Below are 24,682 nucleotides of genomic sequence, written 5' to 3'. Positions count from 1 at the left end.
TATATAATCGTAATATAAATATTGAATGTTTCTAATATTGGCATAATAATTTGAAATTTCATTTTGTTTTTTTAAAAAAATTGATAGCGGGTTTTGAATTTCAATTAGATCTTAATAGCTTTACTTGCACTTGGTAGCACAGTGCTACTAGCACTTTCGATAGTAATGCTCCGGTACAAGACATAATAGGAACTTCAAGACATTATCATCATTTAAAACACTGAAAGGGTTACATTACTATTTTTAAATGTAACGTTTATAATAAAAATAAATATTTAATAATCTCCTATATAAATTTGCAAACCTCTAGAAGTGCGCTCAATTGTCTGAACAGTTGTTAATTACGAATAACATAAAATCGTACACATACGCCACATACAAATACATATTCTCATACATACAGTCATCCTCACATTTCCATGTTTAGATGAAAATCGGAAAAATGTTGGTATTAATTTCCATTTTGGTATTTTATTGGTTAGATCATACCAAAATCTGTAAAACCTTTGAAAATAATTTCGGTTTTAAGATCCTGATTTAAAGTACGGTAACATAAAGCATATTTTTCTTCTTTTTAAATGATTCCATAGTATATATATACTATGTATAAAAATATTATAAAATTAACCACAACTCTAAAAGTAACAAAATATATCACTAACAATCATTTTATATTACGCAATTATTTTTCTACTTCACTTCAAATTTTAATACAGAACATAAGAATAACAAGATTAAGAATAATTTAATTTAGATTATAATCATTTTTATCTACTATCTGTGATAAATGTTATCATGTTTTTTTTGCTGTTAACAGTAAATAATTGTGAGGTAAAAGCTTGAACATTATATTAAATATATATTTTTTATTTACTTTAAATTATTTCATTTTAATTGATATCATAATGTTATTAGAAATTGTTACATAGGTTTGAAGAACATTTAATGAAAGAGCGCTTTCTGGAATGGAAATTCATTTACCGTTGACATACCATCGAAAGTCTTTAAAACTTAAGAATTTCGACAAATTTAAAATTCACTCAAAAAATTTTGAGAACCAGTATTGTAATATATACATAGCAAGATTAAGAGCATTAAAGAAGTATCTCCAGGAGAAAGTAAAGATCAAATGGGGTAAAGTCTTATTCAGGTTACGCCGGTTATTGTTTTAGGTTATAATTTTAAAACGTATTTTTTATTCTAGCACAATATGAAATAATTACATTGTCAGAACTTTCTGAAAGGAATCAAAATAATGAATGTATCATAATAGGAATATTATATAAACATCAAGAATTAAAGCCATCAGTATTGCGCGAGCTTAGCGACGAACTTCAAGTGACGCCTCAACCACCTAGAACGAATTATGCATCATTTAAAGACTTGTTATTTTTGGAAGATGAAATGTTGCGTGTTAAATTGGTCGGTAGTCACATGAATATTCAAGATGTAGTTACTGGTATTGTTTGTGCTGTACTTGGACATAAATTAGAAAATGGTGAATTCACAGTAAATATCAACACCATTTTATAACAAACGGTTTAACAAAATAATCGTATAGCCAAAAATTAAATTACAATGTAATTGAAGCAGATATTAAAATTGTAATTTAGAAATTTTCTAGTTTTGTAGTATCAAATATATTGATTGATTGTAGGTGATAGATTGGTGTTTTCCAGGATGTTGTCCAAAATTAACAACAGTTGATAAACCATTAAAACCATGGGGACAGATTTTAATAATTTCAGGCTTAGATTTAGCAAACAATACACAACCACTAAGTTTAAGTCTATTATCTGAATGGATAATTGGAATGATTGGATGTACAGAAATTCAGAAAGAAGTGGCATCTATTGTGTGTATAATTATAGCAGGTATATAACTTATACTAATTTGTAGAACAATATTCTAAAATAAGTAATTCAATAATGATATTAATGTAGGAAATAGTATAAAAGGATCTACAGAGACTCACAATCATGCAGGATACTTTGAAACTAAAGCATACGAAGAAACTCTATTAAAAAATACTACAATGGTAACATATAAACTTGATAATTTTCTTCATTCTATAGTGCAATGTTGCCCCATAATATTAATGCCTGGTGAATTTGATCCAACTTGTCATACAATACCTCAACAACCACTTCATCCCTGTATTTTACCTCAATGTTTCAGGTAATGTAATGTAATGTGTTGATATTATACATAGTAGGAAAATATTGCTTACACATATGTAATATAGATTTAAGAGTTTCTATGGAGTCACTAATCCATGGATTGGTAGTATCAACTCTCGAATTATAGCTGGATCTAGTGGCCAACCCATTATGAATATTATGAAAGTTGCTGGGCTTGCAGATATTTCACCATTAATGTGGTTAGAACGTACATTAGAGTGGCAACATTATGCACCGACTCTACCAGATACTATACCAGGCTATCCATACTCCAAGGTTGATCCATTAATTATGACAGATTGTCCCGATATATACTTTACTGGTAATATGGACAAATATGACACCAAATTAGTAACAGGTAAGAATATTCTTAATTCATTTTTATTTCTACATTATGAAAAAGAAAATAATTTTGATAAAATAGAATATATATTCGCAGCAAATGAAGGACAGGTAGTAAGATTGATTTGCATTCCAAAATTTTCTCAGACACAAACAGGCGTGTTGGTCGATTTACAGGATTTAAAAACTAGGCCTATTTCTTTTACTGTTACTTAACTTATTGATATATTTAAGTAGTTATATTTTAAAATTGCCACGCGAGGCATTAACAAAAGTATCCAATAATAAATTTGCAAAAGAAAGTAATAATCAACAATTTATGTTATATGATTTTAACATAATTTGTACATAGTAAATACATTATTTATTCTACTGGACATTGTATTTAATTGTTCGTACCTTTTTCATATTTACGCATTGTCTTTCTTCGATAATTGAATGTCATAATAAAATTGTAATTTTGTTAATGATATTTGTTTGTGTTAAAAATGAAAAGTAGGAAAAGATTATGTCCATATATTCTGTTTTACTTTTCATTTATATATGTATACATATATAGAAAAAACAAACATCATTTAACAAATTATGATATTATGTTTTATAAATTTTCCATGTTTCCTTACATCAATAAAATTATAATTTAGATTATAAGTACTACATTAATCCTCGCACGGCGATCATAGATCATTTTTAACTTATACTAAAGTCTCAGATTTCGGAGCACGTTCTGAATTAAATGTTAAATTTAATTATGTTTTAAGTTTTGAGTCAAAAATGATTCATGTTCGACATACGAGAGTAGGTAGTATTTACTTCGATATTTGGAACAATATACCATGCATTTTATAGTTACAAAATAATCTGGAGTATAATATCTTTATATGATACATATGCACAATAATATTGACATTTTTTAATACTAAAATACTGCTTTGTTTTATGAAAATACTAGTATTCTTTGGCACGATAGTTTCTATAATACTTATTAAATAGTAATAAAATAACAATATAAATATAAATGATATTTAAATTCAGCATTTACTTTATACGTTTTTATGAAATAGATCAGACTAGAATTTTGATAAGAAATTTTAGTAACATGATTTTCAAATAATTGTGATACTGCAACGAATTTGATATTAGGTAGTAATCTTCATCATTTCAAAGGCCTGCAAATTTTTTAAAATTTTGATGTCTTATGAATGATATTAAAAATTAAAATTTTCCTAACTACAAGATTTTGAAGGAATTGGAATATTCATATTTAGGCAACTAGTCTTGCTATTGGATGATTCATGAGATTCAGCAACTTCAGCCTGTTGATTCATAGTTTTCTCCTCATTTCTCATCGCACATATCACATCTGTGAGGGCAGCTATATAATTCTTTGCTAAAGTTAAGGTTTCAATTTTTGAAAGTCGTCTTTCTTTGGTTACATGTGGAATTACTTCACGTAAAGACTACAAAGTATAATACTTTAAACTTTCTTAGAAGTAAATACTCTACATAAAAAGTATTAAACATATTTTTACCTGAAAAGCATCATTTAAACTATGCATTCTCATTCTTTCTCTTTCATTACTTTCCAATCTTCTAAGAGTTCTTTCTCTAGGTGTAGATCCTCTAGATGGTTTCGATAATTTTAAACCTGACTTTTCAGCCCTCTTTCTACTTGATTGTACTGTTTTTCTAGCTTGTGATTGTTGTTTTGGCCATTTTTCCTCCCAATTATCACTGTTCATTACTTTGGATCTCATTTGAAAATATTCCTTTTAAAAATAATTAATATTACTAAATAAAATTACATTATTGCTAGTTAATTTTTCATTTGTTTTTGTTTTCATGATCAATTTATTTAATTGAACTAATAAATTAATATATTGTACATAATAGATGGTGAAATAATTGGGCATTGTAAACAGTGTTTCAAAGTAAATACATGGACACAAAATAACAAATATCTATAATATAATATATAAGGTTAAATAACATAAAAAACAACTTAAATTAGAAAATATTAAATGAATGTGGTAATACTTACAATTTATTAATATAATGTTTACTGCTGATGATCAATAAAGAAATGAAGTAAATTCAATAATATATTCCAATTCTTTAATATTTTTAATTCGCAAATTTTCGTTGGGTTCTTCTTCGATGTATTTGTGAATAAAATAAAGTAATAATAACTTATATGGTATGATACATTTTCGAATATTTGAACTATCTGCACGATACCGCGTGTACTTGTTGAGCCACGTTGGAACGACGACTGACATCGTGACGCCGGGGTGCGGCCGAAACAGCCTTCCACCCCCGGGAACTATGCGATCTACCCTGTGACCTTTTCTTAATAATTTTTCTACGATGGTTTATTAACATTATTTTATAGCATAATATTTCTATTGAAGAACTCTACATGTTTAGCACAATTTCGATTGAAATATATTGTTCATCAAATTGAAATATTTATAATATTCTATGAAATTGTAGTCCATTATTCATGATCGGTTGAAAAAATTATAACATTACGTGCAATAAAATGTATACGCATTAAATATGAATTCGTTAATATATATATTTTAATATAAAAAAATTTAAGCGATATAAGAATTACGTTTTTAACGCACACCTATTATACAACACATACGAAGCTTTGTACGTATGCGCGGCTACAGGTGGGCGTATGACGTAATTCGCCCACGCGGTTCCTTCTATCTTTCTATAATCACACTACCCCCCCGATCAGGGCAGCAGAAATATCTAAAGTAAATGGTACGCGTCTATTACTCACGATTAAATTGAAACGATTAAGTTTGATCATATGTAAACCGAAATACGTTAAAAAATAAATATTTACTTCTATTTTCACTAAATTAAATTAAATATTCGTACGAACTAACAATATTCTTAAAACAATTTAAAAACATTTTGAAATTTATTATTGGAAATGTATTCAACTATAATAAACAAACAGAAAAATTTACATTTCTAGTCGAATAACGGGATTTCCATATTTGTTTAGTTATAAAGTGGAAATAATAAGTAAAATGGGTCAAATTTTAAGACCTTTTAAATACAAAATTTTGCAACAATATTACATATCAATTTTTATTGTCATGTTTTATCTTTACATTTACCACAACAAGTATTAGTCTGTTTTTCTAAATCAGATTCCTTATGGTTAGGAGTCCATGATCCAAGGCTAGCTGAAGCATAGAAGTCCATAGGATACGGTTTATCAGTGTTAAAGTTTACCATGTTTAAAGTAACAGCTCCCTCATATGGTGTAAGGAATGGTTTATCAAAAGCTGTACCCCAATCTATACTTAATCGTGGACATGCAACCTATTTTCATAATTTTTTATTTTTATTTTTCAATATGATATAGTAATGTTTATTGCCAAAAAATAAAGGATTGTAAAGATAAATTTATATTACCTGTATAAAGGCATCAACACCCTTAAATAGTTTAATTTTATCTGGAAATATTTCTGAGAGTAATATAATAACATTTTCCTTTCCTAGTGATTTAATTTTATTTTCCAAATTTTTTAAAACATTGATATTTCCTTGTCTTCCCAAAGTACCAAGTATTAGTCCAAACCTATCAGTTTCTTTTGCATGTTTAATAGCCATTAATCTATTATTTAACATTTTTTCATGGTTATAAAATTCTTCGGTTAGTTTTTTCTCATAGGGATCATATCGGAATGCTTGTAATTTTGGATTAGCAATCATTGCAGCTTCTAAATGAAATCGACCATCTCCCACATAAATAATTGCATCAGCACATCGAATTTGTGGTGCTGTGCAGCCTAAAATCTATGTAAAAAGTATAAATGTCCTTTATTATGTTGTTCAAAATTGAATTATAGTTTATTTCATTTTAATAGAATAAATTAATATAAATACCTCCCCAGGACTTAATGGTTTACTTTGTGGAGTAGACACATCATATCCACTTTTCTTCATTTCTAACGCAATTACTTGTAATGTACCAGCAAATTGGATAGTACTTACAAGAGCTATTTTTTTAGTAACAGGTAGCGTAGCTTGTAAACACTCAATGCAATGTGATGAATCAATTTTTATATTAACAAATACATAAAGTACTTTGATGCCAACTGTTTGATCAATAGGTATTAAACAAGAATGTCCATAATGGATCAAAAAATCTGCATCTAATGCTTTTGCACTATAATCATCTATACAACATGCTCCTGCATATAACAATATAATATCTATTAATATTCATCCAATAATTATACTTTGATTATATTAAATAATTTGCACATTTTACAATCATAAATATACAGGCTGTACCAGATTTTAACACTCAAATTTTGTCAGCATATTCTTTAGGTAAAAATAAGAAAAAGATGTTATGTAGACAAATGTTATTCAAAGTTTTATTCAAAAGTTATGATACAAATATGACATTAGAATGAAATAATAATACTGTGATACAATATGAAAATATAATGACAATATTTACACTTAGTCTATCTTAATGTAAGTTCATAAATATTTACTATCTGAGTATTTACTACTATTTCATTTCTATCATAACTTTTGAATAAAACTCTAAATAACATATATTTATGTAACATTTATTTCTTTTACTTAAATCTGATAAAGTTTAGCCATTAAAATCTTCAATAGACTGTATATTACATATAAACAAAAAATTGTCTAAATTCCATATTACATTACAGTTCCTCACCATAAGTTACATCTGCCATTATAACTGTTTCTGCACCTGTAAAATCTTCTATAATATCGGCTATAGTTGTAGCATACATTAAAAGTCCTTCAGGCATTTGTAATGCAACTCGATTAGCTTGTGCCTCTTTGATCCTCCATACTGATTTATGGATTTCAAAATTGTAATTAGAAGGTAATGCAGCAATAGCTGCATTTAGTAGTGGATCATTTAAAATTGCTTCTGGAATTTTATTTACTTTAACTGGAGCTTTAAATATTTTGCGAAGTGATTTTGCTTTAACTATCACAACAGAGTCACACTTCTCATTCATAATTGCAATTTTCACTTATAACGTTATTAAAACTACACTAATTTATACTCATATGTTGTTATCTTTACAAACAACATTAAACTTGGAGAATATTTTTTTATTTATAATATACGTTTTACATACAACGTGCAATTTTCATAATTCACAATTGTTTCCCTAATTTGTATTAATTTTAATATCAAAATTAAAATGTCGTTTGTACTTAAGTTATTTATATAAATAGAGGTTATGAACCAGCTGTCGAATTGTACAAATCGAGAGACTGGATTTGACAGTGTCAAATTGACACGTGACAACCGATAGCAACGCCCTCTTAATTTAATTGTAATTTATAAATATAAATGCATATACTCAACAGTACTATATAGATAGATTTCAAAACAGTATAAAAGTTTAATGAATAAACTGAATTATTAATAGCAATGACTTCATTGTTAATATTTAATTATTATATCATAAGATTTATAAATACTTCTTCAAAAGAACATGTTTCGTAAATTACATAGTGGATGTCCGCAATTGTTATAATTTACTGTTTGAATTTATTTTCAAATGTTTTAACATGTTTAGTGTAACATTTTCTAAATTATTTGTGTTACGATAATGCTCAAGTCTTAAATTTTAGTAAAAAAAAAACTATTCAGGTCCCACCGAGATTTGAACTCGGATCGCTGGATTCAAAGTCCAGAGTGCTAACCATTACACCATGGGACCACTTGTACGTATCGCTTTTATTATCAGTACTTTAAATAATAAATAATTATATCCCTTATTAAAAGATTTTTTCATATACACTAAATGTTAATTACTTTTAAAATATATTAAATAATACCTATTTATTGTCCATTATTGCTACGATACATACATGAAATATTACAATTGTAAAATATGTGACTATTAATATATTTTGTTTTAAATTAATAATTTCAAATTCTAATATTTTGATTGTAATGTTGACTAACAAACTATAAATTGCATTTTTTTACAAATTGAGAAGTAAAGAAAGCATTAGTGTGTTTTTTATCAGATACGTTGCTAAAGTTTAACTTATTACATTATTAAAGTTTCATTCGCATAGGATAATAATTCTTTATGGAAAAATATTGCTTGTTATGCAATATAACGCATAATGTATTATTTATTTCTTGTATAATATAAAACGTACAAATAAATAAATTATTATTCTTTTTGCTTCTAGATAAATAAGGTGATTTGACATGGGTTGATCATAGGTTTTTAGAAGTTAAAATTGTTATGATTTAGTCGAGTTTGTGACGACTTGTACATATTTAATGTATACAGGGTGTTCGGTCAACCCTGGGAAAAATTTTAATGGGAAATTCTAAAGGCCAAAATAAGACGAAAATCAAGAATACCAATTTGTTGATTGAGGCTTCGTTAAAAAGTTATTAACATTTAAAGCTCCGCCTGTAGAACGGCAATCTGCAAACAACTGCGTGAGGGCGATAGGATGAGGCAGGTCAGCCCTAGTGGTTCTCACTCACAAAACTGTGAGGCTGTCGATACGTCAGTAGGTAGAGTTTCTCATACTGAGTGAGAACCACTGTCGCTTGCACGCAGTTGTCGGTGATTGCCGTATTACAGGCGGAATTTTAAACGTTAATAACTTTTTAACGAAATCTTAATCAACAAATTGGTATTCTTGATGATTGTCTTATTTTAGCCTTTAGAATCTCTCATTAAAATTTTTCCCAGGGGTGACCGAACACCCTTTATACGTATAAGACGTGTATAGATTGGTTGATAAACGTATCAACAAGTGATTGAATCTACAGAGCTATTAGTTATTTTCATAAGAAAACTTGACCAAATCCTGTAAAATACCTTCAGTACATTACACATAAACTATTTTTATTGGGTTCTTAACTGGACATATTATGCAATAATAGATTTAAATCTACTATTATTATTTAATAGAGTATCTGTATTAGCCATATATTCACTGGTTATGCAATCGTAAGGCACTCTGTGCAAATGCTAAATGTATCCTATACATATATTCTCACTGTTTCTTCCTCGCTCCGACTATGTGTATGTACATACATGCACGTGTATCGCGTCAAGTGTCCGTGGTTGCACGGCTACTGGATACACAGCTTTATATGCATCAGCTGATTTTTCAGCCCTGACATCGTTAAATTTGATATAACAAGTTGTAAAAATACGGTGGTGAAGTTTGTTTCAGATAATTCATTTAGCGCTCAGTTTCTACGGTTCCGATACTGACATTCTGTTTCAACAATTATTTCAACTTTCTTCGCTCTTTTACTTCTTCTTTTTACCAATAACGTTTAAATAATTTTTTGCAACAACTTAATTGGGACCTACATGATACTTGTTTTTATACGATCAGGACACTTTAGTAAACTATTTTTAACGCGTATATGTGAAAATTGCGTCAAATTTGGGAACATTTTTTTTTAAAGACAAACCACTTTCTTTTAAACCACTAACTGGTTTCATGTGTCCTTTGGAAATACTACATTTTACTGCTACAGTAGCACCATCTACTGTTTCAGCTATGAAACAATTTGAAGTTCGTCAAGAGAAAGAGAATGCAGTGACACACACAGAGTGTTCGGCATCTATTCGGAAAAAATTTATTAAATATTTAATGGCAGATTCTAGAGGCCAAAGTAAGACGAAAATGAAGAATACTAATTTCTTAATTGAGGTTTCATTAAAAAGTTATTAATGTTTAAAGTTCCATCTGTAGAACGGTAATTTGCGAACAGCTGTGGGTGCGCGATAGATCGTGACAAGTCAGTCCTAGTGGTTCTTACTCAGAAAACTATAAGACTGTCGATACGTCGGTAAATAGAGTTTCTCATGCTGAGTAAGAACCATTAGGATTGACCTGTCGTGACCTATTACACGCACGCAGTATGTCTATTCACAAAAAATGATTGTAATTGACCCCCGCAACCGAAAATAATTTGTCCAGAACGATTTGAAATTTTTTAATTTAATTTGTTAATAACTTTTTAACGAAGCCTCAATCAAGAAATTAATATTCTCGATTTTCGTCTTATTTTGGCTTCCAGAATCTCTCATTAAAATTTTTCTTAGGTGTGGCCAAACACCCTGTATATATTTTATATTATAGATAAGTAAAGTTTTTCTGATGAAAATGAATCTAAACATGATTTTATTTTGATTAATTTCGACTACATATATGTAGTTGAAAGTTTTTTAGAAAAACGGAAAACGCTTGTTATATCTTTCATGAAGATATAATAAGTAATATAAAAGATTTTTGTTTACGTAGTTGTTACATCGAACACGCGTGGTTTTAAGTCACGCTTTTATGTCACTCAACAGGATTTTGTTTTCACAGCTATTATCCACTCTAGCTAAAAAAAACATAAATCGTAGTAAGGATGTTTTTATTGTAGTTATCCGAGGTAAAACACATGAAATTATCCGAGCATATTACATTATAATATTTCGCCGATGTACGTTTGTTATATTTTACAACTTCGATGATTAGGTTAAATACAGAGTCTCATTATATGTAAAATACACCACAAAACCACTGATTTTTCACAAAGTTTGTACATACATCAGTTGCGTGACACCAGTTTGTATAAAATGCCAGATAGGTCTAACCTATATCTAACCTGTGTTTGCTTTTGCTCAAGCTTTCCGTAGGATAGTGGCCAATAAGTATACAGTCACGTCCCTGAGTTTCTACACCCAACATTAAAGTGCGTTAACGTCGTCACCCTTACTATTTTACGACTTCGTTATATTTCTTTCACCAAGTACACATTAATTGTTATTTTAATTAAATAAATTCGTTTAAAAAATAAATAAGTGACATTCTATTCTACATAAATTTTAATATCTGGTAATTTAAAGATTAACGATCACATCTGCTAGTATTATTTTTTGTTTCCTTGACGTATTTACTATACATTTATTACCGTATGACACTTATTAGGTAGACTAAATTATAATCATTATCTTATGAAACGCAGATTTAAAAAATATCTCATTAATTATATCTGATTGTAATCATGGACACCGCAGTTTTTTCGTAAAATTGTTAATTCTGGAAAATAATAATTATTTCTATTTCATTTAACTATTATTAAATCAATTTCCTGCAGACAGATTCTCTATATTACACATTATTCTACAAATATGGCAAAAAATGCGAAAATTTACTTAATCGTTTATCTAATGTATTTATTTTAAAAACAGTGTATTCAACTGCACTTTTCAGTCAACTCTATAGTTAAATGCATATGATGTGGCGCTAATCAAAATGTCACAGACTGGAGCGATCGTCTAGCCAGGGTATATGTGTGTGTATGTACGTGTGTGAATGCATTTAGTGTATTGGAAGTAGAAAGAGAGCAACAGAGAGAATAGAGGGGCAAGAATAGAACTGGGTTTGGCAAGCGTGGTGATTTTACACCTACCTTTTAACCGGACCGTGGCCGATTGTATTGTATCCGTTTCACGATACGTATCATGCTTGGCCCAGGTGGTTTCCCTAAGAAACGTGTATTTCTGTTTTACATACTATTGCAACATTTTATAATTGCTGTGACGGAGTCATTCAACAACATTCCGTACGACCGAAGCTAGTTTCCAATAAAGTGTAGATATAAAAATATGAAATTACGGAAAGTTGTGATATGTATGTCGTAAAATTGGAACATCTAACGACTTAATAAAACATTCTGTTTTTACAATTACACACCGTCTTGAGGAGCCCTCAATTTTTAAGAATGACTTAAATGGATTGTGATCATCATTAAAGAGCTTCAATGCGCGATGTTGGATATTATATTATGCTGGATATGTTGGCTGTTTTGGGCGGGTCTACCGACACTTACCGCTTATCCTGTATCGTCTTCAATACGAACAGGTATGTTAACTGTGTTTCAACGTGTATTTTAGTAGCATATAACAAATGAGAGGTTATTTCATTTGTAATAGATTTTCCATACATCTATACATCATCAAAATGGGAACGATATTGGATACAATATACAATTGGACTTTTAAGCGTGACTGCTACAGCATTTACTTTAGTTGGATGTCTTTGTTGTCGAAGGCCAAGACGACCTAAAGGATTTCAGGTAATTTATTATTTGTTGTAACACTATATATAACAGATAAAAGACATGGTTACTTATCGTCTTAACAATGATTTATACATTTCTAATTGTAGGACAAAGCAGAAAAGTGCAAACAGGTAACTTTGATGCTACAAACCCTTTGAACTAAAAATTTTAGAACAATATTGCTAGAAAGTAATAAAAGATTTAACAATGACTCTCTTTATTCGAATATTAAAAATAAAATAAAAACACGAGCAAGAATATGAAAGAATCTTTGAAACAATAATTGAGTAACATATTTTTATTTTACTTGGTCGGTTGTGCTTTTAAATTATTATATTGCCATTTGTAAGGATGTAACAGAAGTTTAAAGAATTGTTATAGAAATGTGATTATTATAAAAGGAATTAATGTTTTACTGAACATATTATTCTTATAGAAAGAGTCATATATTAATAGTTTATTGTTTTAAAATTTATTATTTCTAAAAACGCATAAAAACTGTTTAACAATACAGTATTTTGGAAATAGTGAATGTACAAAAAATTTTACTGTATCTTTTTAATGTTTCAAAACAGTTGCATGTGTATTATTTACAAGTAGTAAAATATATATTGAATGCAAATAATCAAAATTATATCTATAAACATATGTGTAATAGTATTTAATACTAAATGAATATTAATTTCTCATTTTTTAGAATACTTATTTGTTTCTAATTTTTGTAAAGTAGATTTGGAGAATATTATCGTCTTTTTATGTTTTAGGAGTTCAAAGATGGGAACAACATTGGACAGGAATCAACGTTTGAACACTCTGTCGAAGGTTTAGAGTTAGATGTTCCACGTATGTTAGCTGTTGCAGACAGAGTACAGTTTGAACCTATACCTGTAGACCATATTATATCTGGATCTAAAAATTCTTCAAAATTTAAGCCATTGCCACTATCAACATCATTTTTTGAAGAGCATGATTCTGATTCTAATGTACTCCCAGAACCTTGTCGTGAATGGTTTGAAGCACAAGAGTTATCTATACCAAGAGAAAAGTTAAAATATTTAAGGGAGATTGGGCATGGTTGGTTTGGAAAAGTTGTAGAGGGTCAAGCTGATTTAGAAGGCTTTAACAGGACTTCAAAAAATGGAGGTGTTGTTGTGAGAATTCTCACAGAAGAAGCTACTTCAAAAGAGAAAGCCTGGTTTCTTGGCGAAGCTACACCATATTTAAAATTACACCATCAAAATGTTTTGACTCTGTTAGGTTTTTGCTTAGAAACTGACCCATATCTGTTGTTATTTGAATCGTGTCCAGTTGGTGACCTCAAAAGTTTCTTGTTATCAAACCATGATCTGAAATCTCAAGAAGCCCTTAATAAAGAAAATATTCCAGTTCGCATGGCACTGGATATTGCAGCAGGTTTAAAACATATGCACAGTCATGGATTTGTACACACAGATTTATCTGCTAGAAATTGTTTAGTAGCATCAGATTTATCGGCAAAATTAGGAGATTATGGAACTGGTGTAGAAAAATATCCTGATGATTATTACGTGGTTGGAGACCGTGCATTGCCTATTAGATGGTCAGCACCGGAAAGTATAGAATGCACTGATACTACTATTGAAACAAGAGAGATTACATCTCAAGCAAATATGTGGAGTTATGCAATTTTGCTTTGGGAAATTGCTACATGGGGAAATAGACCATTCAATGATAAGAGTGATGAACAAGTAATTCAAATGTTGCTATCTTTAAGAACTGATTTCTTGCCAAATGGTACACAAGTGCTGCAAACCTATCTAGAAAATTGTCCATCAAATGTAATCCAAGCAATTCATTTATGTTTGAATTTAAATCCACAGAAAAGATCGAATTTGGATGAAGTGAAGCAACTCCTTCTGAACAATCGTACAGAGTATTTAGACTTCGAACAAAGATGGGAGAAATTGCGGGTTAACATGAATAAAAATGTACGTAGTGCTAGCTTACAAGATCTCAGAGGCAGTATTGACTCAGATTACTGGACTACTATTATTGACGATACATCGCGACAATCGTCATTTCGACTTGGACCTGGTGAATTAGTGAAAAATGTACCACACGTTAGAAATATTGTGGTTCATCATGAATCTAGTTCTGAAACTGAAGAAGAGAGTTGGAAAGGACGAATTGAACAAGGAGTTTATACTGAAAAAGTAAAACAAAAATCTAAATCTGTTACTGATTTAATGGTGCTTGTACATATTGATCTTGATTCTGATGCAGAATTATCAATGGGAGCTCAAATATCAGAAAAGCATGCAAAGAAAAAATTGTCTGCTACTGGTAGCGATAGTGATCTTAGACATAGTACTCGTGTAGATGAGTTTGATGAAGCATTGAGAAAATTACGAGATCCTTTACCAAATAACGCTTCAAGTAAGATCAAAATGTTAGATAATTCAGAACGGCCAAAATTGCTGACATTAACTATGGATCAAGGTCAAACGCCAATTTTAAGGCTATCTTTAGATGATAAAGAACCTACTATAGAAACTGATCATGCACCCATTGCAAGTACAAGCACAGAAACTCATAATATTAAACATGTATTGCGACTTGTATCAAAAGGAGATCCTAATCTTCCTCTTCTTCGTTTTGTACCTGATAATACATCTTCTTTTGAAATGTTGAAACAAAACGATGAGTCTCAACATAATGATGTATCTAAACATGAAAACAATGACAATACTTGCTTTTCTAATAATTTTTCAGTTAATTTTGAGGCAGATGAAAGCAACTTAGTTGATGTTATACTTTGGAATCATGCATTGGATTCTGCTTTGGAACAGAAAGTACCTGGCTTTTTGTATGAAGGTGAATTCAATGAATGTACAGAATCGTCATCTAAGCAACAAGATAATAGTATGCCAGAATTAGTTGTAACTACTGTATCTATGCCAGATACATCAAAATCTCATACAAAATATTCTGCATATAATGCAGACGATGAATTTTCTAATGGAGGAGAAATGGACATAGAACGAAGGTGTTTACCAAATGATGATGAAGAAGAAAGAAAACAATTATCTACTCCTGATGATGAACAAAGTTCTGATTCTGGTTTTAGAGATAAAGAATCTTGCGAGGAAGAAGAAAATGTTTGTCCATCTTCAGTTCCTTTATCTTCTACTAATGATTCTACTACAATTGTACCAATGTGTACTGAAGAACAGCAGTTACAGGTTTTATTTGAACTAGACACAATTCTTGATGCTGAGTATTATGCGACGATACAGGGATCTGAAAATATAGCTGAAAATTTACCCTCAATTAAAAATACGGAAAACAGAGTTTTTCATATAAATGAAGAGGAATCTGGTTCTACCGAAGCTATAGCTACTGTAGTTGAAACAGAGAATGATGCGAAGAAATTAATGCCAGAAGGCGAAAAAGAAACACAGACAAAAAATACAATTAGAAATGAAGAAATGATTATATTAAAAGATTCAAGTGCCATTAACTCTATTTTCCAACATAAAGATTCAGTGCAAAATGATATATTAGTAAATACTAAATATTCCAGTAGATATCAAGGAACAGAAGAATGCTTACAAGATGGAAACGAAAACGAAAATGAAGAAAAAGAAAACGAAACTGAAGATGAAGATAGTTCTACAATGAGTTTACGTAGTGATAATTCTTATGTGTCATATGGCATGGAAGAAGAGATTGTAACAGCAATTCGAAATGAACTTAGAAAAAAATTGCCCTGTGCTCAAATGTCTGTTGTAGAACCTTTGGAGTGTCATGACGATGATGATAATCCTTCTGCATCTAGTGATATAGACAATAAACAATGGGATGATGATGATGATAATGAAGAATTGTCAAACCAAGGCAGTGGAGGAGTGGGTATTTCAATAAGGTATCATTTTTATTCCTTATAATAATCTATAATACAGCACTAGTTGAATAAAAAATTGAATAAAAAAAGTTATTTATTATATGTAGATATAACGTGTATGGTACACCACTTAGTCCAATCCAAGAAGAACGAGAAAGTACTCTTACTTCAGAGTCTCTTATGTCAAATTCTAGAGACACATCAATTGCTTCAAAAGAATCTGCATCAGATGATGTATTGTTAGTTGACACTCGAACAAATAAGATGATTTTATTAGAAGGATTAGGAGAAACATTGCAGGACGATGAACGAGATACAACCAACGGTGATCTTTCTGAAGAAGAAAATTTGGATTATAATTGTTCGGTCGTTCGTTCCCGCGATGATAAATCACATATCATGATTGCTAGTGGTGTAGCACCCTTGCCAAGTCCTGAAGAAGAATCAAAATGGCAACAATTACCTCCACCTTTTCCATTACCATTACCTCTACCATTAGAGGATGATCTAATGTCAACAAGTTTTGCAACAGAACATGATTGGGGCAGTCAGGATGAAGATGAAGAAGAAGAGGACGAAGAAGAAGAGGATGAAGAAGATGAAGATAATAGTTCTAGTTCTGGAGAATTTGTTTGGAAGGTATTTATTCTATACTTTAATGTAGAATAATTTCATCATTGGTAAATGTTTCGTTTTATTTTACAGCGATACAATGAACCACATGTCGAGCAAATTCAAATTCGAAATAATTTGAGTAATAATGAAAGGACAGTAGATGCTGATGTTGAAGATGAAATGGATGCAGAAGAGGAAGAGGAAGGAGAGGAAGAGGATGAGGAGGAAGAAGAAGAAGAATTCACGCCATCAGCTTGGAATGCAACGTTAGCACCCCACCGTTCCGCATTAAGATCTCCAGATAAAACATTAAAATCTGGCGTAAGCTTTATGATAGCATTATCTTGACTACTTTTTCTTAAATGTAGTATAAGCATTTATAACTTCTTGTCCTCAATTTTGCTGCTAGGACGAATCGGTAGGTGTATCATTTATTTGCATATAGAACATTTTATATATTTTAATCTCCTTCTTACGAATGTTTCTATTGCAGATTTAATTTGAGGTATTTAGCAAATGTACTTTTTACACGTTAGATATATGTTAAATATAGATATAACTTAACAATTTTTATCGGATCGACAATGTGCGATTTGTCCAGGATCAAAAGAAGAGTGTTTGGTTCAAGAAGCAACGTTATCACTGCGTATACGAATATCCAAAGGAAACATTAGCTACCGATACTCAAGGAGAAACAACTACTACCTGGGAACCAACTTCATATGCTGGTACACTATGAGTAACTTAGAATACTTTGATACTTTATTCAACTAACTCATCATTCATGTGTAATTTTGAAATATCAATGCATATTCTGTTAATGGGATGAAATTTAGATCTAAAACTATTTTTATATATAAGATTTATATGTAGATTACTTTCTATTTTAGATTGGGAAATGATAGATGAACCTCGATTAGATCTATATCCTCTGGACTATGATGATGCCAACCATTCTGGTATGTTGCATTACTATTCCTTTTTTATTTATGTTGTTGTTTATAAATTTGTGTTGTTATTATAACATTTAGGAAAGTTTTAATAAATCTATAAAGTATCTCAAGATGATAGGACTAGTTGAAATATTAAAGGTCTTCATATAAAAAGAAATTGGAAAATTCTTTGTTATTTTGCAATATAAGGTTTCGTTTTTTTTTCCAGTCATAAATTACATATTCGACTTTTATATTCAATGGTGGGTGGGTGGGTGCGTGCGCGCGCGCGCGCGCGCGTGTGTGTGTGTATTTTCATGTTATAAATTTTATATTATATTAAATTAAGACATATTATTCGACTTACATCTTTATCCTATACTTGATCGCAGAAAATGTTATTTTATTTTATTTGACCCGCTAGCGAAAGAGGTTATACATATATTTATAGAATTTTATAGATTAATACAATTTAAAGAATTAAGGGTCCCAAGCGTAGAATATAAATTAATATAAAAAGGTTATTATCAACACGAATTGCTTATGTTTTAGAAATGAAACCTGAGGTTGCAACAGGTTAAAGAATTTTTCGATTTCTGTTGGCACGAGAATTTGATATCTGTCACACTTCTTCCTAACGAGTTCGTTTACCTTAACTCCTTGCACTATTTTCACGAGTCTGACTGGTGATGAAAATTTTAGGCCAAACTTGAATATCACGAGTCAGGCTCGTTGTTCAATTTCATGTCAAACGTGAATAATTCAAATGTAACTCGTAATCGACATTTCAACAAAATATGAATATCACGAGTCGAACTCGTAAATATCGATATTCCATCGATCGACATATCGTGTTTCAAGTTCCGATATTAGGGTTTGTTCCGATCAATCGGGCGTATGGGTTAGGCACGGTTTCTTCCGAATTTCAGCGTAGTGCAAGGGGTTAACCGGCCCAACAGTTAATGTTCGTTTCCTACAGTACTATGACGTTTATTTCCATTGTAGGAAATGAAGAATTCTTTGTAAGCAGTTCAAATCGTCCATTTCAATTTCAAACTGGCGACAGTAAATATGTAAGCCAATTCTTTCCTGGTGCTTCTACATCAGCTAATGAAGAACAAGACGAAGTGGACGGCAATCAACAAGGAGTACAACAAACTAGAATAGAATTATTAAACGATTATGGCCATGGTCAACAACATCAATTAGGAGAACTGAGACACACCAGAGATCGTTTAAAGTTAAATTTATCTACCAATGGCAAACCCTCTTTTTCCGTCAAACAAGTACAAGAGGATAATATTGAACAACTAGACGAAACAGATAAGGAACCCGAATTATCGGAAAGTATAGACTTTACACAAGACCAATGTATCCTACCAAACTCCTTGAACTATGATATTTTGCCAACGGTGCCTCTCCGAGATACTCAACAAGAGAGAAGTCTTGATTCAGCTTCTTCAAAAAGTGCCCAATGTGATAGCCAAGAGAAAGTTGAATCCATGGACAAGTGCAGTGTTTTAATTCATGACTAACATATTGCAAAGTTGATAGTAAAATTTTAAGAGGTAATTTAGCTGAAGTCCGTCCGAAATAATTTCATTACAAAAATACAGTGACTACTCTGTTCAATGAGATCATTATGAAATGAATCTCGAATATTATACATAAAATGTACATGTAAATAAGACGTAGCAAATTTTTATTGTGGCTAAGATTTAATCGGTTGTCTATAGCATTATACATATATTGAAGCATACAATTTTTCTTTGTTATGTAGGAATATACAAATAGAGCTTAATATTGACATAATTTTTTATACAATTAGCTTCATGGCGATAATGAATCATAAATTTTAATCGCCAATCAAATCGAATGGCAGACAATCGATTTGTAAGGACTACATCAAATTGTTAAGTGATTTCGTTCCGCGTGTAAATATTTATTAAAGATCGTTCAATATACAATCGTCACCCAAGGATTAGTGCCTGTATAAGTTAATGTTATTATTTTCATTGATGATATGACAATTATTCATATTGATTTTAATTATTGTTACCTTCAAACATCATATTTTTCTTTGTATTATATTAATATTATTAGGAGGAAATAGCTCTCTACTCTAAAAGTATTATAGTGTAAAACAAGAGACGATATCGTGATCGAATGTCAGTTTACAACAAAAATGTGTATAATAATTCAAGCACAAATGCCTTTTTTTATAAATATGTATTGTCTTTATTTTTATTAGAAATATGATTGGAACAAGATGTGCACTTTTATTTCAGTTGACTTAGTAAATCAAGTTATTGAGATACTAGATAAAATAGCACATAAAACTAAAAATGCATTACCGTGCTTTATAGCATATTATTTTTCAATGTTTTTAAATTATGTTTGTTAAACGTTTGATATAGCCTTCCCAATCATTTTTAATGTTTAAAACGGAAATCTCGGAAAACATTTTGTGAAACGTAATAGTACACGAAAAAATTCTTTATTGTGAATATAGTATTAACTATTGAATTCATGAAATGTGAATATTTGTTTGAATACGTGCTATAAAGAGAACGACAAATACCAATGATAAGTTAATAATTGTTAATCATTAATATTATACAATCTAGAAGGAATACCTTTCAAAAATTTCGATATTATTACAGAAAAAATAAATTATAGTATAATAACAAAATAGATTAGAATAATAACAAAAATATTTTAAAAAATCTAAATAACTTGATATATTTGGTACTTGCACCAACACATAATTTCATTAACATGTATGAAATTAAGAATTTGCATCTTACAGTTACTGTCAATAACACAGCATTAATTATGCAACTTTTACTACTATTACAATTATTACTATTATTATTGATACTGCTAACTCTGTGCTCATTATAACACATAGGGTATTAATAGAGAACAATTAATATATTGTTATACAGAACAGAAATTTATTTGCTTAGAGTATATAATTCATTGTTATTATTTCCCATACCGTTAATGCATATCCACTATCAATTCCACATGTCTACATGAAAAACAATTTATTCCTGTGTTTCAATTTTAATTATTTTTAATTAATTTTAATTTATCTCAATGAAAATGGCTGAATTAAAATTCGATATTCTAGCAAATAAAGTACGGATAACATAATTGATTTATTTAATAATTGAAAAACATATAATGGTTATTTCAAACTTTATTATAAATATTTTACTTAAAACAATTGTTTTTATAAAATGTTTATTATAATATCATTTTGTTTTGTATTAAAGTTTATATATGACGTTGACGATTCCGCCATAATATAATAAGCCCTTGATGATCCGCAGATGCAAGAAGAGATTCATCATAATTAAAACATAAAGCAAGTGTTGGTGTTGCATGACCATGAAGGCGATTAATTTTTCCTGCCTTGCCTTTCCTTGCTGAATCTAATAAATGAATTGTACCATCCTCAGAACCAGTGGCTATCAAACATGCTTCCATTTGTGGGCAAAATGTAGACCTCACAAAATAATGTCTATAGGTGACAAAAAAAATAATTTTTATTTGTTGTTATTCTGACTGAATTAATTTGTAAAGTGTAATTGATATTCGTAGTAACTATATTATTGAAATTATAAATTACTTATGTTTTATTGGATATTTAGTCCAAAGTGATAAGGAGCCCTGATTATCGATAATATGATACAGCAGTACTACATTACATGCACTGCTCACTAAAAGTGCTGGCCATGGTGCATCTTTAGAAAACCATGAACGCCAAGAAAGACTAGTTATCATTCCTCCAATTTCTTGTACCCTTCGTAATTTTATTAATCGACCTGTTCCTGGTTCCAATTGAAAAGACATAATAATTCCTCTATCATTTCCAGCCCATATCACTAAACCACCGCTACCTTCGCAAGTCAATGATAAAATCTGAAGTAAAATGTGGTATTTTAATTCAGTTTCTTATATTATTCCAAAATTATATTACATAATTAATTTTTTGTATCAGGCATACACAGGATAATTAAAAGCAGATCATTAAATTTTAAAAACGTATTCTACTTACCCAGAAGAAAAAGAATGATTCTATTGTTAAAACTATTTTTTCTTAATGTTAATCATTTTTGTCATGTTAACATTAAGTTCATCTTGCAATGAAACAATGAATTGTTTCTCAAAATTCTTTCAATATAAAATTAAGAAAAATATTCATTTTATCAAGTGGATTCATTATAGAAAGGAAGTATTTTATTATAGATTCTTTCTTCAAGGACAGTAGAAAAATCTCATAATTTGATAGTCTATACTAAAATTATTCTATACATGTATATTATAATTAAAAGTTGAAGAAAACTAACTTTTCCTCCAATTTTACAAGATCCACCTCGAGTATATATACCAGTAGATATATTTAAGATCTGTACAAGTCCATGAGAATTACCAGCAACAACTAAATTATTATTTATAGGTATAAATCCACAACATAATACTTCTGCTCGTTGTTGATCATTAACCACTCGTAAACAGTCTGGTTTAGTTTCTGTTGCAACATTCCAGAGTCTTATAGTACCATCCAAAGAGGATGAAACTATGAGATCATTACTAATACTCCAGTCTAATGCTGTAACACCCTTTTTATGGCCTTCTAATAAAGCTATTACTTTTGGTGGTACACTGATTGCCTCACATATTGATAATAATCCATCTAACGATGCACAACATAGTTTTGATCTATCATTGTTTGCAAATTTCAACATTATTACGGGGGCATTATGTTGATCGAAAACATGATGCATTCCATCGAATGCAAAGTTTTCTGCAATAGATTTTCTTTGTATATTATTAAGTTTCATTTTAATTTCTGATTTCTCATCTTCAGTTGTGTGGCTTCCAAGACTACTTTGTTCCAAGCTTTCACCGTATCGTAGAAATAACAATTTTGACCTTAGTTTTAAATAATTTTCACAGATTTTTGGATCCTTACAAAATTTTTCTTTTAATAATTGATTTCTACGACGAATGTAAAGCATCCCTACAATTTTATTAATTTTCAAATTTTCATAAAGTGCAATTTGTTAGATTATGAAACGCATACAAACCCAAAGAAGGTAGTTTATTGACACGTTGTCCATTATACTTAGCATCAAGAGCAAATACTTGTTGATGCCACATAGTAACCATTTTTATAATGTATAAAATCGATAGTATTGAGTTACGTGCTTAATACTGGTAAATATTAATAATATGAAAGAATTGTATCATTCCTTAAAATTTAACATTTATATAGATATTGACACTTCACCTAATAAATAACTTTGAATTTGCAAATAAAATTCTAATACAAATTATTAGACAAAACAAAATTTAGAAAATACTTTCATTTTTTATTCTTGTACTTTTCATTCGTTCTTATTTCATATATAATCCGATATAAAGAATACATTATATTCATAGTTTTGTTTGATAGTCATCAATATCAACTGAATCAACTCTCGACTCCCACGCAGTGTGGAGTGTGGCCAGATTTGGTATAATTGAGTACATCGACGTCGACATTAGTAACGACGAATTTCTTTAGCGTTTAACGGAGTGGTGGGGAAAGTGGACATATCATACCGCACGAGTCACATATTACACCAGGTCAGCACTTCATGCAACTTCGGGAAATCGATAAAGAACGTGAATGGGAGCCTTTCCTTCTTGCACTTGAATAGCTCTGAAATCCGTCCTCGCGTCAATGGCATACAATTTCGAATCTCGACTGCCCAGGCATTTTTACGTTTCGAGCTATACACATACATATACGTATGTATACACTTTACGGAGTTCAACTTTTCGAATATTTCTAGAATTTCTACATATTCTTCACCAAAATACGCGTTGTTTGCATTTTGAAACATTAAAATCCTCCAATCCGTTCAGAAGTTATGATGTTTTAAACATGCGCATGAAATTTCAAGCGAACATTTCTGGCCACACATTATATTTTCGGTAATGAACTTTTGAATTTCTGAAATAAATCGTTTGAAAATAGTTTGTCAAATAAGACTATGAAAACTATTTTCAAACGATTTATTTGCTAAGTATTCCATTATTTCAAATAATAATTCTTTAATTTTATTTAGAATTATTAATCATATCAGCCAATCAGCAGCCAGTTAGGATCCGATAAGTTGCATAAAAACCGAGCACCCTGGCGCGCCCACCAGAGATGCTAGAAAGGCACCGAAGGTGCTTTCTCACACTATGTCAGATCACGCGTACGTGAGCTCGTGGAGTTTCGGAAACTCGATAAAGGCAAAATGACGCATGCCCCTCTTTCTCGATTTTCCGAAGTTGCCCGAAGTAATTTCGGACCGCCTCGTGAGAGTCGAGAGAGAAAGGCTCACATTTGTCTTCTCGCTCTTAACAACTGAAATCCGACTTCACGTCAACAGGTCTCCACTGGCCTCTGCTGACCGCTGCTGACCACTCCTGGAATTTCTGAAAACGTATAACGATTACGACTGGCTACTGTTAGTCTCTCCCATCCTCTGCTGACCGCTGCTGACCACTCCTGGAATTTCTGACAACGTATAACGATTACTACTGA

At 30.3% G+C, this 24,682-nt stretch overlaps 5 protein-coding genes and 1 non-coding gene across 13 annotated transcripts; 2 read left to right on the top strand and 4 right to left on the bottom strand.

Annotated features, from left to right (window-relative positions):
• Nucleotides 1-455: 455 nt before the first annotated feature.
• LOC143345331 (DNA polymerase delta subunit 2) lies at nt 456-5,833 on the top strand. Of its 4 annotated transcripts, XM_076772345.1 has the most exons (7): nt 456-542; nt 930-1,134; nt 1,205-1,509; nt 1,658-1,874; nt 1,944-2,178; nt 2,246-2,538; nt 2,620-2,899. In XM_076772345.1, the coding sequence occupies exons 2-7, from the start codon at nt 966-968 to the stop codon at nt 2,736-2,738; spliced, it is 1,338 nt and encodes a 445-aa protein (XP_076628460.1). In that variant the 5' UTR covers nt 456-542; nt 930-965; the 3' UTR covers nt 2,739-2,899. The 4 variants fall into 4 exon arrangements, with proteins under 4 accessions (XP_076628460.1, XP_076628479.1, XP_076628488.1 ...); XM_076772364.1 differs by lacking the exons at nt 456-542; nt 2,620-2,899 and adding an exon at nt 5,696-5,833 and having other exon boundaries at nt 911-1,134; XM_076772373.1 differs by lacking the exons at nt 456-542; nt 2,620-2,899 and adding an exon at nt 5,711-5,829 and having other exon boundaries at nt 911-1,134.
• LOC143345354 (neurogenin-1) lies at nt 2,911-4,791 on the bottom strand. The gene is made up of 3 exons (XM_076772399.1): nt 4,564-4,791; nt 4,055-4,291; nt 2,911-3,982 (listed from the first exon to the last, which is right to left on the bottom strand). Exons 2-3 carry the CDS (start codon nt 4,277-4,279, stop codon nt 3,749-3,751), a joined length of 459 nt encoding a protein of 152 aa, XP_076628514.1. The 5' UTR covers nt 4,280-4,291; nt 4,564-4,791; the 3' UTR covers nt 2,911-3,748.
• Nucleotides 5,599-7,574, bottom strand: Dph1 (diphthamide biosynthesis 1). The gene is made up of 4 exons (XM_076772387.1): nt 7,249-7,574; nt 6,438-6,745; nt 5,964-6,347; nt 5,599-5,870 (listed from the first exon to the last, which is right to left on the bottom strand). Exons 1-4 carry the CDS (start codon nt 7,559-7,561, stop codon nt 5,640-5,642), a joined length of 1,236 nt encoding a protein of 411 aa, XP_076628502.1. The 5' UTR covers nt 7,562-7,574; the 3' UTR covers nt 5,599-5,639.
• Nucleotides 7,575-8,203: 629 nt separating this feature from the next.
• Trnaq-uug (transfer RNA glutamine (anticodon UUG)) lies at nt 8,204-8,275 on the bottom strand. Its single transcript has one exon. It is a non-coding gene; the product is annotated as a tRNA-Gln (tRNA).
• Nucleotides 8,276-11,284: 3,009 nt separating this feature from the next.
• Nucleotides 11,285-21,050, top strand: LOC143343851 (uncharacterized). Of its 5 annotated transcripts, XR_013080024.1 has the most exons (10): nt 11,288-12,461; nt 12,533-12,675; nt 12,768-12,791; nt 13,425-16,564; nt 16,651-17,182; nt 17,249-17,479; nt 17,760-17,886; nt 18,049-18,117; nt 19,096-20,386; nt 20,421-21,050. XR_013080024.1 is itself a non-coding variant. In XM_076769161.1 (9 exons), the coding sequence occupies exons 1-9, from the start codon at nt 12,368-12,370 to the stop codon at nt 19,623-19,625; spliced, it is 4,890 nt and encodes a 1,629-aa protein (XP_076625276.1). In that variant the 5' UTR covers nt 11,288-12,367; the 3' UTR covers nt 19,626-21,050. The 5 variants fall into 5 exon arrangements, 3 of the variants coding, with proteins under 3 accessions (XP_076625298.1, XP_076625276.1, XP_076625289.1); XM_076769161.1 differs by having other exon boundaries at nt 19,096-21,050; XM_076769174.1 differs by lacking the exon at nt 12,768-12,791 and having other exon boundaries at nt 19,096-21,050.
• Nucleotides 21,051-21,277: 227 nt separating this feature from the next.
• On the bottom strand, nt 21,278-24,024 carry LOC143343975 (WD repeat-containing protein 13). Its single transcript, XM_076769474.1, has 4 exons — nt 23,190-24,024; nt 22,449-23,122; nt 21,728-22,020; nt 21,278-21,619 (listed from the first exon to the last, which is right to left on the bottom strand). The coding sequence occupies exons 1-4, from the start codon at nt 23,269-23,271 to the stop codon at nt 21,373-21,375; spliced, it is 1,296 nt and encodes a 431-aa protein (XP_076625589.1). The 5' UTR covers nt 23,272-24,024; the 3' UTR covers nt 21,278-21,372.
• Nucleotides 24,025-24,682: the final 658 nt, after the last annotated feature.

Source organism: Colletes latitarsis, chromosome 1 (assembly GCF_051014445.1).
Source record: "Colletes latitarsis isolate SP2378_abdomen chromosome 1, iyColLati1, whole genome shotgun sequence".
Lineage (NCBI taxonomy): Eukaryota > Metazoa > Arthropoda > Insecta > Hymenoptera > Colletidae > Colletes > Colletes latitarsis.
The sequence above is the reverse complement of the archived record's forward strand: the minus strand, read 5'-3'. Positions and strand labels throughout refer to the sequence as shown.